We start from the raw sequence: 15061 nt of genomic DNA on the forward strand, positions 1-15061 counted from the left end.
CGATCTGTTTCTGGCTTCTATGCTCTTCTTCAATGGCTATGGCTATCATAAGATCATCCAGAAAAATCTTCCATCTACGGTGCTTGAGAGACATACCAAAGTCTACCCAAGACTTAGGAAATTTCTCAACGATGGTCATAACTTGAAACTTCTCAAAAAGTTTCATCTCAGCCTCAGCCAAACTATAGAGCAACAGCAGAAACTCGTGTGCCTGCTCAGTGACCGACTTGCCCTCTACCATCTGATATTTCAGAAACTTGGCAACAGAGTACTTTTCAAGACCTTGGTCTTCGGTATTGTACTTCTTGTCAAGTTGATCCCATAGAACCTTAGCAGTGGTAGACGAGGAACAGTATACATCGAACAACGTGTTGGATAGAGCCAACAGTATGCAACCACGACATATACTATCCTTTTCTTTCCACTCTACTGTCGTAGTGACCGCATCAGGTTCAGGTTCAGTATCAGAAACTGAAGGGCAGTCGAGTTCCAGAATAGACAACAGCCCTATCGTAGTGAACCAGATTTTCATGCGTTGCTGCCAACGCTTGAAATTCTGACCAACAAACTTTTCCGGCATACTGGACATGTCCACTTTTGGTACAAAAGCGGAAGAGGTCGACATGCTTAGAATATTCTCTAAGACTGTTGGATCGATTTTCAGATCACACAGTTTCACAATCATAATTATGATATAAAACATGATATAAATCATAATATGCAGCAGAATACAAATCATGATTTTCAGCAGATCGAAACATAAACATGGAGCAAACATGTCAGGTTCCACCATATACCAAAATCCAGACAGCAACATATGAACAAGCAGATGCATAGAACATAATATAAACAACAGAAGCATGTTAATACTGTATAAACGGCTAAGGCGTACGAAAGTACTCCCCTTAGAGAAGATTCGCCCCCACATATAGTGCAAACAGGGTCCAGCGTCCTTCCCCCAGGATATAATAGCCTCGACGATCAGACCGGTGCACTCCGATGGATCGTCCTTCGAAAACAACCTCCATGAACTGAAGTTGCAGAAAACCCCTTTCGGGATAACTCAGGAAAAAGAGAGAGAGCAACAGAGAAATGGAAAATCGCAGAGCCCTTCTTCAGAGATTACTTTGTCTCAGATCTGTCGTAACCTCAAACCTAACCACGCTTTTATAACCCACGAACGGCTACAAAGAGTGGAATGAACCCCAAATACCCGAACCCGAACCGGCACGGCGGGCGCACGCACGTGCGTGTGGTAGTCATCCCAACCTCTTGTTCTTAGTAACAAATGTAAGAGTTTACATGTGGCTTATAAAGCCCACAACAAACTCAAACACAATCAATATGGGACTATTCCACGTCATCAAAACCACTTTCTCTAAAACAACCCAGTTTCATATTTGAATTCTCTCTTCCCTTCCTTCTTACACCTAACAGAAGGGAGAGTAGGACTAACTTGATTCCTATCAAATAAATTATGTCAAGTACATCTATGAGGTCTAATTGAGAAGTTGCAACATACAACTATGATTTTTAGTAGGTGGTGGTAGGTGCTCCTGGAGCACGTAGTGTTACTCTTACAATGTATAGTCAGCAACATAGTTAACACCAATTTACATGTTAATTACCTCTGTTTCAATGTTTTAGGCAGGTTCCATGCGTCAACTTGCTGGCATCAGTTTAGAGGTGGGCCATTTAAGGCAGGGTGGACGTTGGCCCCATCTAGGGTTCTTCGTCATAGAAAAAAAGGAAAAGACATTAGGATTAGATTGGCTCAGGGCGTTTATGATGAGTCAGACCACATGAATTCATCAAGCTGCCGATTGGGAACCTTTCGTCTTCCACAAGATGAATTGCAGACATAAATGCCTTAGTCCATTTTAAAATAGTGACATCAGACATCGTTTTTCATATAAAAAAATAAGAAAATGATAATGATCATAAAAGAAATTTTCGAAAAAGAAAAGTTGAGGATGGTGAAAAGAAAAAGAAAAACAAGAGAGAGAGATGCAAACAGATCCGTTATACTGAAACCTCCGACATCAATTCAACACAATTTTTTCAGATATGGATCACAAAATAAGATATAACCATGACAGATATAAATATTTATTATGCTTATAACTTATAAATTGTTGATTAGCTTATACATCAAATTTGATTTTGATTTTTATTATTTGTGATATATATAGGGATAACATTGCTACACTCGTGGGTAAGGAACCCCATGGATGTGTTCAGCATGGCCAAAGTAGTAGGAATTGACATAAAAATATACATTTATGAGGGTTGAAAGTTTGGTACAGTGTAGTCCGTTGATTTTTCAATCCCTGCAAAGTCTTACATGGGAGTGGAATAACATGATCCAAACACCAATTTCTGTTAACCTAAACATGTAGATCACATTTGGAGGGTCAGATGTGAAAAAAAATTAAAAAATAACAAATATTATAGTTTTCAACTCGGGGTTCCCTACCCACGTGTGTAGTCAATATATATATAAGCCCAGCACTTTGAAGCCTACGGATTGCCACATGGGGACCTTAGCTCCTTGCTTCACCTCAAAGGTTTTCACAACATTGATTTCAAGAATTCAATTTTTAAATGTGAAAGTTTCAAAAATTAAATGATTTTGAATAGTCTTAGAATGAATGAGCTGAGGGATTGTTCAACAACATAGGACTCTTTAAAATCTAAGATTCATATAATCCTTGATCGAAATCTTCAAACCAAACGGGTCGTTAGGAGAAAAATTATAGAACTTTGTAGCTTTTAACATTCACACTCGGTAGGAATTCCAAAAATTGGAAAACACAGGCTGGATGTGCTTATCCCAATGGAAATTTCAGGATTCTATACAATCCGCACCATGTGTTGACCATGACATCCTACTTTGATAGTAATTTTCACATTAAACAAGAAATCTCGGTGCACTATGTGGGTATGCAAAGGTGATTAAATATCGCTGGCGGTGGGTCGGGTACTCACTCTAATCAGTCCACAAGAAGATTGTATTAGAGTCAGAAAGGGCAGATATAATGGTCAATACTTGTTTACTGGATGGCAGACAGTAACAAGAATTCTCGTTAGCATATTGGTCGAATTTTTTATAGTTTTGTCAGCTTTGATGTTCAGAAATCTAAGTATTACTCCAATTTCACTACGAGAAGTCTCGCTAAGTTAGCAAAGGAGGGGGTTCTAAAATCATGGAAGGATCACCCCCTTTGAGGGTGAATTATAGCTTCACTGTATTTTTTCACATTCACATTTTAATGATATCTGGTAGGGGTCTGCTTAATCCCAGCTTGCCTTTCAAAAAAAAAGGTGATTAAATATCACGTTACTCGACTATATTATTGTTAATAGAATTTTAGTTAAAACATGTAAAATGTTTCTTTGGAAAAGAAACATGTAATCAAAACCACAATTTCTAAAACTCAAACCACATCAAGATGAATGCCAAAAGTCATAAAGACCCCCCAATTTCCATCAAATGACCAACCCCTGTTGGCTGCTGCGATACCTTTATACTAGACATGATGGATGTAAATCAGCTCTTAATAAAATCACGCCAATAAGGAAATAATAGCTCGAATAATGATAGCAGGAACTCAAAATAGGGCTGTAGGCACAGACTAATAACATGCTTTTCAATGATAAACTTAATATCATGATCTGAAATTAGGAAGCTATAGAATAACACTAAAGCTGACTCAGGAGAATAGTCAACCTGGTTGTAGTCTCATTCTGTACAATGAGAGTAGACAAAAGGTAAAATGATTTTTGTTCATCCGATACACTTTGCTCCTCTACTATTCAAAAGCTATCATTCATGCACCACCATCATCACTAATAATAAATAATAACAACGGCAGCTACTAACCACAACGTGGCACCATCAATAGCTTCATAATCCATCTGAATGTGTTGAATACGCCGTTAAAATGGTTTCAATAGAAAAGTAGATGGAACCATGACTAAACAGATCAAGAGATACAAAGGCAATATCCAAAAATCATTGTCAACTTAAGTTGAATATAATCCAAGGGAGTTCAACAAAGCATTCTCCACAGACCGGAGCTACTTTTTACATCAATAAAGAACAAAAGGCACTACCTGTCACCAAACAAAATCCTCTATTTCTTTTGAGAGACTAAATCCTCTATTATTATTATCCTTTCTGCAAGTTGGTTGGTCTGCAATCTCAAATTAAATGCATATGCATTGGTCACCCAGACGAAAATACAAGACAAGCACCGCAACATCAGCACGAGCAAGGAATTTGAAGAGCAGAAATGTGTCCAGACTTTAAATTTTGACCATATCAAAGGGATGAAATCCTACCAGCCGGCATTCTTCTGTCTATTTCGTGAATCCTTTGTGGAGGCCAGATGACATGAGTTGCCCTCCCTTTGACAAGCCCGAGTGGGATCTGGAATCACATGCTTCAAATGTTAAGGAAACTCTTGGAATTACTAGTTTCAAAATGAAATGGCTGATTCACTAAGAAATATACGGTTAGCTGCACAAAGGTCGATGACTTTGTGGAACTGCAATCACATGCTTCAAATGCTAAGGAAACTGTTGGAAGTACAAATTTCAAAATGAAATGACTGATTCACTGAGGAACATAAGGTTAGTTGCACAAAGGTTCATGAGTTTGTGGTTATTAAACAGGCCAAATCAGCTTGTGCATTTCTATAATGTTCTGAACATCCATAATAGCAACTACTGGTTGATTTTCATCATAAGTGGGATAATCTTGATACCACAAGTTTCCTAGAGGGGTTAAATAGAACATTATATAAAGCAAACATAAATTTTCAGAGAATTCTGAAATAGCCATGACCTAGGCCAAATTCAAATGATCAGTCTCCACCATTTCATCCCATCAATCATACAAAATTCTGCAACACTTTTGGTATTAACAGAAAAGCTGTGATAAATTTTGGGGAAAACTTTCATAACAGTTGTTAAGAGCTGTTTTCTGAAACATACAGCTGGTCAAGAAATCATTTTTAAATTTTTTTCATCATTCAAAAGAAGATGTGAAGTTCTTTGATAATTGCTATTGTAAATGCATATGGAGGAAAAACATCTAGAGCAAGAACTGCATACCGGCCCAAAAGACCTTGAATCAGTGCTATTTGCAGAATTATCTCCTTCGACCCAGCAATGACCTTCAGGAACCTTCAATATTTCATATGTCTCAGGTATTCTGATCCAATCTCCAGGCAAAGCTATTATTCTCTTTATAAGTGACTGCTTGTGGCTACTTGGGTTACTGTAATTGTCAGTTTAACAACAACCAAAAAACAAGAACATTAATCTCAAGCATAAAAGAAGAGTAAATAAAGTAATGACACTATCCATTTTATCGTTTCTAAATGTTTTGATATTTTTTAGGAGACAGAGCTGGTTCCCTTGGGTTTGAACCCAGAATTGTGAAACAACAATATAGACCACTTCTATTATGAAAATTAAGTGATCAGTTGAAGAAAGCAAATGGAACCACCATAAAAACAACAACCATACCTAAATACCACTACATCACCATGTGAAAACTTATACTTGGTGAGGCACAGTTTCTCCACTAAAACAAGGTCACCAGTTAATGACCCAGGAAAAGCTTTTGAGCCTGGGTTCAAGGTGGGGTGCATCGAATGGCCATGGATTGTGACAATGCTTGCAAATCGGTCTGAAATGGTTAGTCCTATTAATGCACCTGTGGCAGTCCTCTTTGCAAAAAACCACAAAAGACTCCAAGATCCCATATTAGTTATTTCACTTGCAAGCCCGCATCTTAATCAGCTTTATCATCTGCAAAGAAACAATTGTCATCAGCAATGGAAAGAATATCTAAGATTCCCTTTACAAATTCGTTTCTTGTCTTCATTTGTGTTCTTTCTTTATTCTTTAATTTCCTAAACATTCTTTAACTCCTCAATACTCGTGGCAAATTCTAACAAATTGGTTTATGAAAATCTTACTCCTAGTTACCTTAATTTGGAAGCGCCAAACCTGTGCCTTTCTAGAAGCATGAAGTCAATGGGACATTCTGATGGATATAACACTAGCCCGCTACAATATATTGAGGAGAATGTCAACAAGGCAGGAGATGAGACAACGACCATCCATCCAACTGAACTTTGATCAGACAAATATAAGATGTTGGTCGCATATATTCTATATACATTCTCAAAAGATCTTGGTGGGTGTAAAGGACAGATTGGTGGCTAGAGAACCACAATCAAATAACAAAGCGTCTATCTGAATTTTGTGCCATGTATATTCCATTATGGAATACTTGAACCAAGTGAAAGCCATCATTGATTAGTTAGTCAATTCCTGAGAAGGATCACGTTGGCAGAATTTGGCCAATTTGGGTACAAATTACCAAGTGCTAGTGGTCTCGCTTACAGCTCCATCCTCAATTCCCTGAATTTAGAAGCTATGCAATCAATTCCATTACATCACGTAGCACCTCAAGTTAGTAGCAGGAAGAAGGAACAACATGGTCAGGAAGTGGGATGATGAACACATGGCATGGAGGAAAAGGTCGCAGCATAAACAATGTTATGGGAGGATGAAGATTGCTACTGCTTCCTCAAAATAATAAAAAGCAAAACGGTGAATGTTATTAGAAATCAAACTGTAAAGGATGATTCAAGAGCAATATAACCACGTCACAGACAATGTAAGATTCTCCACTAATAAACCTTACAAAGGATGGAGTATAATTATCAGAGAAGGTACAGGTCTCCATTACTCGTGTTGGTGATCTGCAAATACTGCTAGTAGTATCAACCTATGCGTTGGCTAGTTACATTCCACATAAATCACATCAAAAGAATTTTTTTTTGTGTGTCTCAATCTGTTGATCCAACTAAGAGGCGTGCAGTAAAGAGCGAAGAATGGAAGGATGCAGGACAAACCCCAATCACTTACTACGCACGGAAGGAGGAAGGAGAGGAGGAGGAGAGCTGCTCCAGCCCTCCACCCACGTTTTTCAACCTTCACCCTTATTTTTCTTCATTTTTTTTATTCAAGGTATGGGTTTTCTCTCTTGAATCAAGTGAGAAATTGATATAGATTGGATTTTCATGCAATAATTTGATGAAAATCTATGAAAAAGGTGTTTAAAACCATGTTTTTGTAAATACACACGAAGAATGATACATAGATCTTCCTCCATGATGGTATTCTTGAATTTTTCTATTCTTTCTATGAAATAAAATTTCGTACATGTTAAAACCGAATTTTTATTAGTGGTAAAAGTATTTTTTTTAAGGTTTCTTTGTTAGTTTTTTATCTATATGGATGTTCTATTGATTGAGCCAAAAGGTGCATGGCATCTAGGTCTATGCTTTGTTTTGGATGCATGGTATATATATATTTGTGTTTCTATATGTTATGTTGCCTTGATTCTATGTAACAAGTGTGATAGTCATGGTCCATTTGATACAAGACATGCTTTAGATCAAGATATTCGTTTTATTACAAAGCCTTTATGAGAACCGACAGTTGGTTGATGTGGCTATGTTGTATAGATTCATAGTTAACATCCAAATTACTTGATGTGAAATTCCGTCTGGTGTATACAGACCATGATTAATCACTTCTGTAAGGTCTGGTGCAGGTGATAATATAAATCTGATTTTGTTTTATCAAAAACAACATATGGGTGTGCTTGCATGCGTTTGTCTGTATACATGTGTTTGCAATGGCACATAGGTACGGTTATTGGTAAGAGGTATGACACAAGAATTTCTGAAAAGATTGGATGCGGGTGAGTATATAAAACACACACGCAGCAATGTTATAAGCATTAATGACAAGGGGAAAACAATGACTCAGTCAAAAAAATAACTTTGAATGCTCAAATGCTTCTTTACCACACCTGGCTTAGGCCTGCAGGTCCCAGCCAAGTGGGCTCGGCTGGGGCTGCATCTTATTCTTCAAAAAAAAAACAGGGGTGTTAAAACAGAAATTTTATAATCTATTTTTTTTTCTTTTGGCTATGACCTGGACGTAGTGGGAGGCATAGCACTCTTGCTGGATGCTATTGTTGCACCTGGCAGCATGCCAACATAAGGGGGCTACTGGGGTCTGCCAACCCCCAGCCAGTTACCATCTTATGGTTGGACAGTGGGGCGCTGCACCCTGCTGAACGCAGCAGATGCAGTGTGCCCTGTTGAATAGGGTGGCAGCGGCTGCTGCAGCTATTTAGGTGCAGCAGGCTGGGTTCAATAGGACCAGCCCGTATGTTAGAAATTTGGGTGCTATGTCTCCAGTTCACAAAACATCTATACATGTATAAATTTATATGGGTTTCACATGCCTAATTATTACGACATGCTTGTTTATGGTGTTATTCCAAAGTTGTTCCATGTGCTTACTAGAAACTTAACGTGTGCTTCACATGTACGTTATTGCATGAAGGTGCATATGTACCATGTGCTTCACATGTACGTTATTGCATGAAGGTGCATATGTACCATTCATGCATGAAGGCTTGTATGTAGAATTGAAAAGTTTGAAAACTTTATAACCATTCGTTTATCAGAGTTTTTAAATGGTAATTCAGCGAAAAATAATATTTAAAATAACAAGTCAAAGGACCTTGGACGCATTACAGCGCAAACTTTCCTTCACAAACAGATTTAAAACTCCATACATTTGAGAAATCAAATAGATTATGACGATGCAATTTTTAATAATTTATGACTTTTACAAAGGAGAGATTTTCAAAAAAAACTTTATGCAAATTTACCGAAATGTCCTCAAGAACGAAACATCAGAGAAAGAGTCTCGTTTTGATCTCATCACGTCATCGTGTCATCGCACTCCATATATTATCACATGTGCCCATAAAATGAGTTAGTTTTACGAAAAACTAGTAAGTGCACAAGTGAGACAATATGAAACTGAAATAAACAATTATAATAAGTAATAAGTTATGTCTAGCATTAAGCAAATGAATAAGTATTTCTAGCATGAACAATTGAATATACAAAATAAAGGTTTTCAATCAACAACAACAACAACAATGCCTTCATCCCAAACAATTGGGGTCGGCGATATGAACCAAAAAGAAAATCATTTTGGGTCCTCCACATGAATCCTTCTCCTCCAATCATTTCTATCCAATGTCATGTCCTCGGTGAGGTTCAAAACATTCATATTCTTTCTTATCAGCTCCATCCAAGTCTTCTTAGGCCTACCCCGACCTCTTTAAGTTAATAGATTTTCCCATTTCTCCATCCTTCTAACCGGAGCATCATTAGGCCTTCGCCGAATATGCCCAAACCATCGTAAACGATTCTCACTCATCTTATTTTCAATGGATGCAACGCCTACCTTCTTACGTATTTCCTCGTTCCGAATCTTATCTTTTAGTGTATTTCCACACATTCATCGAAGCATACGCATCTCAGTTACACTCATTTTTTGCAAATGATGTCTCTTGGCAGCTCAACATTCCGTACCATATAGTAAAGTGGGTCTAATTGTCGCCCTATAAAACTTTCCCTTCAACCGCAATGGCATTCTACGATCGCACAACACTCCAGTTGCACTTTTCCATTTCATCCACCCAACCTTAATCCTATGATTTACATCACCATCAATTTCTCCATTCTTTTGAATGATAGATCCCAAATATTTGAAACAGTCATCCACCGCTATTTGTTGCTCACCAAGCTTCACTACACTCTCATCACTACTTCGTTGCTTACTAAACCGACATTCCATATATTTTGTCTTGCGCTTACTCAACGTAAAACCTCTTGCTTCCAAAGTTTGTCTCCATAATTCTAACTTAACATTAACCCCAGCTCTAGACTCATCAATCAAAACAATATCATCAGCAAACAACATACACCACGACACATTTTCTTGAATTGATCTCGTAAGTTCATCTATCACTATAGCAAAAAGGAAAGGGCTTAATGCAGATCCTTGATGTAACCCAACCGTTATAGGAAAGTTGGTTATCACCCCTCCACAAGTGCGGACATTGGTTACTACTCCTTCGTACATATCTTTAATTATACTAATGTACTTGAGAGAGATACCTTTGTTCATTATTGTCCACCAGAGAACATCCCTAAGTACTCTATCGTATGCCTTCTCCAAATCAATAAAAACCATATGCAAATCTTTGTTCCCCTCTCTATATCTCTCAATAAGTTGTCTAAGAAGATGTATAGCTTTCATAGTTGATCTTTCAGGCATAAAACCAAAATAAAGGTTTTCAATGTGAGCAATTAATTATAAAATCAAGTGAGTTATCAACTATCACAAGATAAGAGTTCATTTATCACAAGATATACGCAATTTCACATTAAGTTGATGCATCAATCATAAGGTGCAAGCAATTGCACAAGCAGTTCTATTAATCATACAAATGTAAGTAGCCTATAAGACAAGTAGTTACATTAATCATAAGTTGTAAACAGTTCATAGATTACAAATTATAAACAATTACATTAATCATAAAAGACTTGAGTCAACAAGTATTTTGAATAGGATATTTATTGTTTCGATATTAACTGACCTTGCGGGTATGCACAAAGCCCGACACGTAAAAACAACTGAGACTAATCCGGGAGTTTATTATGCCATGTATTTTAGATACCCCGAGTAGCTAGCTGAGTCCGCTCCTAAGAGTACGGTCGGTGACCAAGAGAGTAAATCTCCAAAGGCATAAATGGCCTATGAATACATCCAACTTATGTAGAAGTGCCTGAAGCTACTTTTTGTAGCCCATTTCTCCTAACTCTGATAACTGGGGAAGCCAAGTCTTTTACCTGAAATAGCCATTAATGGCATGTCCATCGAAGTTTTTGTACCATACATTCTCTCAGTAACATGAAGTAAGCGGGTCGAATGAATACGTCAGGTGTTACTTAACTGAAGACCCATTCTATATGCTCTGGTCTTTCGACCCACTCGAGCATCTTGCCTGTGAAGGCGAAACCATCACCATTAGGCGATTTGAATGCACCATTGCACATTCAAGGTAACGACACACCTCTCATCCTACTCACCGCAGTACGCAACGTACTTGTTCAAAAGTATAACCATGTTAAGAAGGGTCAACTTATTGTGAGGGTGAAGACATCACCATTTTACGGTCTCAAACACATGCCATTACACGTTCGAAGTAAACATAGACCTCTCATCCTACTCATTATAGTACGCAACGTATATGTTCAAAAGTACAACTACGATGAGAGAGGTATGGATTTCTCAAAGAAAATCCTCAAAACATTGTTTTGCAAAAGTACATGGTGTAATCATTCAAGTTCAAATTTGGCATGCCCTGATCCTTTAGATCGACACAAGTCTCTTGCCTGTTAGGCGAACATCAATATTACATTATTATAATAATGTGCCAAAATACATTTTGAGGTTACCAGAGACCTCTCATCCTACTCCTCGTAGTCCAAACATATCGTACTTGTCTAAAAGTACAGCTACAAAGAAAGGGGCATGGATTTCTTAAAAGAAACCCAACAACATAAGTGTGAATCATGTCTTTTAAAACAATTGAACGAAATGGAATACGCTCAAAGTTGCACTTAAATGCAAGTTAGCAAAAACCAAGCTCATGCACAATACGTTGTGACAGTAAGGTGCAATCGATCCCTAAAATGCAAAACTGTGTGTCAAATGCAAAACCTCGTAAGCAGTGCACAAGGTATGAAACCGTACCTCGACTAAATAACCATGCAATCAAGTGCTTACGCAAAATAGTGCATGAGGTACGAAACGACACCTCAACTAAACAACCATGCAAGCAAGCAAGTGCGTAAGGCAGTGCACTGAAGAGCATCAACAAAGTAAAAACAAGAAAAGCAAAGTAAAAATAAGAAAAGACAGAAAGAAAAACCTATGAACATTAAGTGCGGCGGCAAAGTAAAGACAAGAAAGAAAAGACTGAAAATAAAAAAAGAAGGTAAAAGCCTAAGCACATAAAGCGCGGCAACAACAGTAAAAGAAAATACAAGTAAAAACAGGAAAAGAAAGAGCCTTAGCACATAAAGCATGGGCAACATAAAGGAAAATACACAAAAGGTAAAAAGACAGAAGGTCAAAGCCTGGGCACATCAAGTACGACAGCAACAAAAAGCAGTAAAAGATAAGAAAGTAAATGCAGAAAGTAAAAACTTAGGTACATAAAGTGCGGCGGCAACAAGAAGCAATAAAGACAAGAAAATAGAAGGATAAGGATCGCAAAACCGAGTCCTTGAGTTAAATGTGATATATAGGTATACGTATACATATTGTTCTTAACCTTTCCTTTTTCACATTTTAAGTTTTAATTGCTTAATTTAAGTTTGTTCATTTTTTTTGCGCAACTTTTTTCTACCTTGGGAGGTTGTGGCTCGATGGTGAGTGTAAGTGAGGACGGGCTAGAGCCACAAGACGCGAGCGCCAGTTGCGCAATCTGCAAAAGTACAATATATTAGTACAAAGAAAAATGAAAGAAGCAGCCTCAGCCCACTGTCCGGCCTGCAAAAGAAAAAGGCAGGGGGTGCACCCCTGCCGGCCTGTCGAAAGCAAAAGGGGCAGGGGCACGACCCATGCCTCCGGTCGCTGGCCTGACCAGAAAGGAAGGGGAAGGTGCAGCAGCACCTTCCCTCTGTCAGAAGGGACGAAGGGAGGGCAGTGTGCCCTCCCTCGCAGGGGGAAACTAAAAGAGGCAGAGGCAGGGGCTTTGCCCCTGCGGCATGCTGCCCCTGCCGACCTGACGGGAAAACAAAAGAGGGCAGGGGCTCGGCCCCTGTCGACCTGCCAAAAATGCAAAGGGTGGCAGGGGCTCAGCCCCTGCCGACCTACAAAGAACCCAGGCGGCAGGGGCAAAGCCCCTGCCTGACTAAGGGGAGGCAGGGACGGGCTCGGCCCCTCCCCTGAGTACAGAGGGAACGGAGAGGGAGGCAGGGGTTGGCTCGATAACCTGGCCGAGCCCAGCCCAAACCTAAGGGCTGGGGTGGGCTCGGCAACCAGGCCGAGCCCAGCCCGAGCCTGACCCCTGCCGAAGGGGGGGGGGGGGGGGGGGCAATGCCCTCCGGTCGGTGCCAAAAGAGAGGGAAAACAGGGAGGGGGCCGAGCCCCTTCCCTGTCAAACGAAAAGAGAGAAAACGAGGGGGTGGGCTTGCCTGAGCCCGACCCAGAGCATGCGAGGGGGAGGGCAACGGCGCCCTCCCCTCTGCCGCAAACAGACGGAGAAGGAGAAGAAGACTAAGACGAAGAAGAGGACGAAGAGGAAGACAACGCAGGAGGTGAGAGAGAGATTACCTGAGAAGGGGTAGCCGGACGAGGGGGTCTGCCGAAACACGGCGTGCGCGAGAGAGAGGAGCGTCGGCTGGGAGTCGCCGGCGCACGCAGGGAGAGAGGGGGTGAATTCGGGGGGCTTACCAGAGGGGAACGAGGCCGCCGGAGAGGAGGACGTCGGGCGACAGTGGAGCCCGGCCGTGGGTTGCCGGCGACGGCGGCACAGCGAAAGGGGGAAGGGAGCGACAGAGGGGGAACGAGCAAGGGAGAAAAGGAGGTGAGGTGGCCGGACGGGGTCGGTCTCCCGGCGGCTGAGGTCGTCGGCCGGGGGGAGCTGCCGGAGAAAGAAGCGGGAGGGGGAGCGGTGGTGTCGGGTGAACGAGGAGAGAGAAAGGGCAGGGGAGGGTTTTGCGGAATGCAAACCCTGCGTGCTTATGCACGAGGGGTTAAAGGGGATACTCGGGTCGGATCCTGATCCCGGGTCCTTTTTTTTCTTATGGGTTTTAGAGTCTCGCACTCCTTAATCACATCCTTCGTTATGGACTTGGCGAAGATTACCTCATTTATTTTCTTCCATGTCATCCAAATCAGCATATCGTACCTTCTTCAACCTTGGGTTTGCATACTAGATTCTAGTTTAAAAGGTGTGAACTGTAAGACTCATCTTTCTAGTATAAGAACTTATTAATTTCTCTATCTATTCCTTAAATGGTATTGAAAGTATGGTATGATCAATGCAACCAGTACTAGAGGGGGGTAAATAGTGCTTTTAAACTTCATTTTTAAAATTTGAAAGATTTTGAATTGTGCAAAGCAATCACACACAAAAAACATAAAGATTTTATCCTGGTTCGGTCCTCCAAATCTACGTCAAATCTCCAAGCAAAACCCGCTTAAGATTTTCACTATCAAACTTGTGTCACCACAAGATCAAACAGACCAAAACTAGCCCTACTTTCAGCAACAACCCTGCTGAAAGCAAACTTCTCTTTTAAACCAAGGAAACTCTCTCCTTTTACAGAAAAATTGAAATAAACAACTTACAATTAGCCTATGAGCATTTCTTATGAATGCAAAAAAAGTAGAATAGGTTTGAAGAGGTTTCTAAGGATTCATAAATACTCAACTCATGATTTCACTGACTCACAAAAAAAAATTGGAGTGAAGAACTTAAGTAAAAAGACTTAGTGAGTGAGAAAACGAATGCTTGAAAGAATAAGAGTGAAAACACAAAAATTGATGTTTCAATTCATTGATTTTGAGTGTAGATCTCACTCTTATTTATAACTGAAGAATTTTAGACGATTGTGGTACGAAGGGGTGTCAAACTGACAGTTTTGAACAGTCAAAAGGTTTGAAAAATGAAATAACGCAGCTTCTAAAAAGTTCAGAAAAAATGTTATATTAGACGACTAAAAAAGTTATCAGTCGACTAAAATCAAATATTAGCAAACTGATTGTTAAATCAGTCGACTACTGTATCTAGCTGAAAAGATTTGAATTCGGGATTTTGAAAATTAGTCAACTAAAGAAAAATTAGTCGACTGATGAAAATCATTAGTAGACTGAAAAAAGCTTCTAGTCAACTTCTATTAAATTTTTTAGAAATCAGACATTCGGGTTGATTGACTAAGAGTAGATTAGTCGACTAATCAGAAAATAGACATTTGGCTTTGAAAAAGGTGCGAGAAAATCGGTCGACTGATAAGATTATTGGTAAACTAATAAAACTAAAAATATAGGTAAAGGGCTTTTTAAAATGATTTTTGCAAAGAGTTCT

At 39.5% G+C, this 15061-nt stretch overlaps 1 protein-coding gene across 2 annotated transcripts; it reads right to left on the reverse strand.

Moving 5' to 3' along the window:
- Positions 1 to 4007: 4007 nt before the first annotated feature.
- On the reverse strand, positions 4008 to 13675 carry LOC149834224 (uncharacterized). Of its 2 annotated transcripts, none has more exons than XM_090010032.1 (6): positions 13426 to 13675; positions 12377 to 12454; positions 5536 to 5820; positions 5119 to 5284; positions 4345 to 4432; positions 4008 to 4196 (listed from the first exon to the last, which is right to left on the reverse strand). In XM_090010032.1, the coding sequence occupies exons 3-6, from the start codon at positions 5772 to 5774 to the stop codon at positions 4120 to 4122; spliced, it is 570 nt and encodes a 189-aa protein (XP_089866158.1). In that variant the 5' UTR covers positions 5775 to 5820; positions 12377 to 12454; positions 13426 to 13675; the 3' UTR covers positions 4008 to 4119. The 2 variants fall into 2 exon arrangements, with proteins under 2 accessions (XP_089866158.1, XP_089866157.1); XM_090010031.1 differs by having other exon boundaries at positions 13306 to 13674.
- Between the last annotated feature and the right edge of the window lie 1386 nt (positions 13676 to 15061).

This window comes from Nuphar pumila, chromosome 6, assembly GCF_984573655.1.
Source record: "Nuphar pumila chromosome 6, dmNupPumi1.hap1.1, whole genome shotgun sequence".
Taxonomy (NCBI): Eukaryota; Viridiplantae; Streptophyta; class Magnoliopsida; order Nymphaeales; family Nymphaeaceae; genus Nuphar; species Nuphar pumila.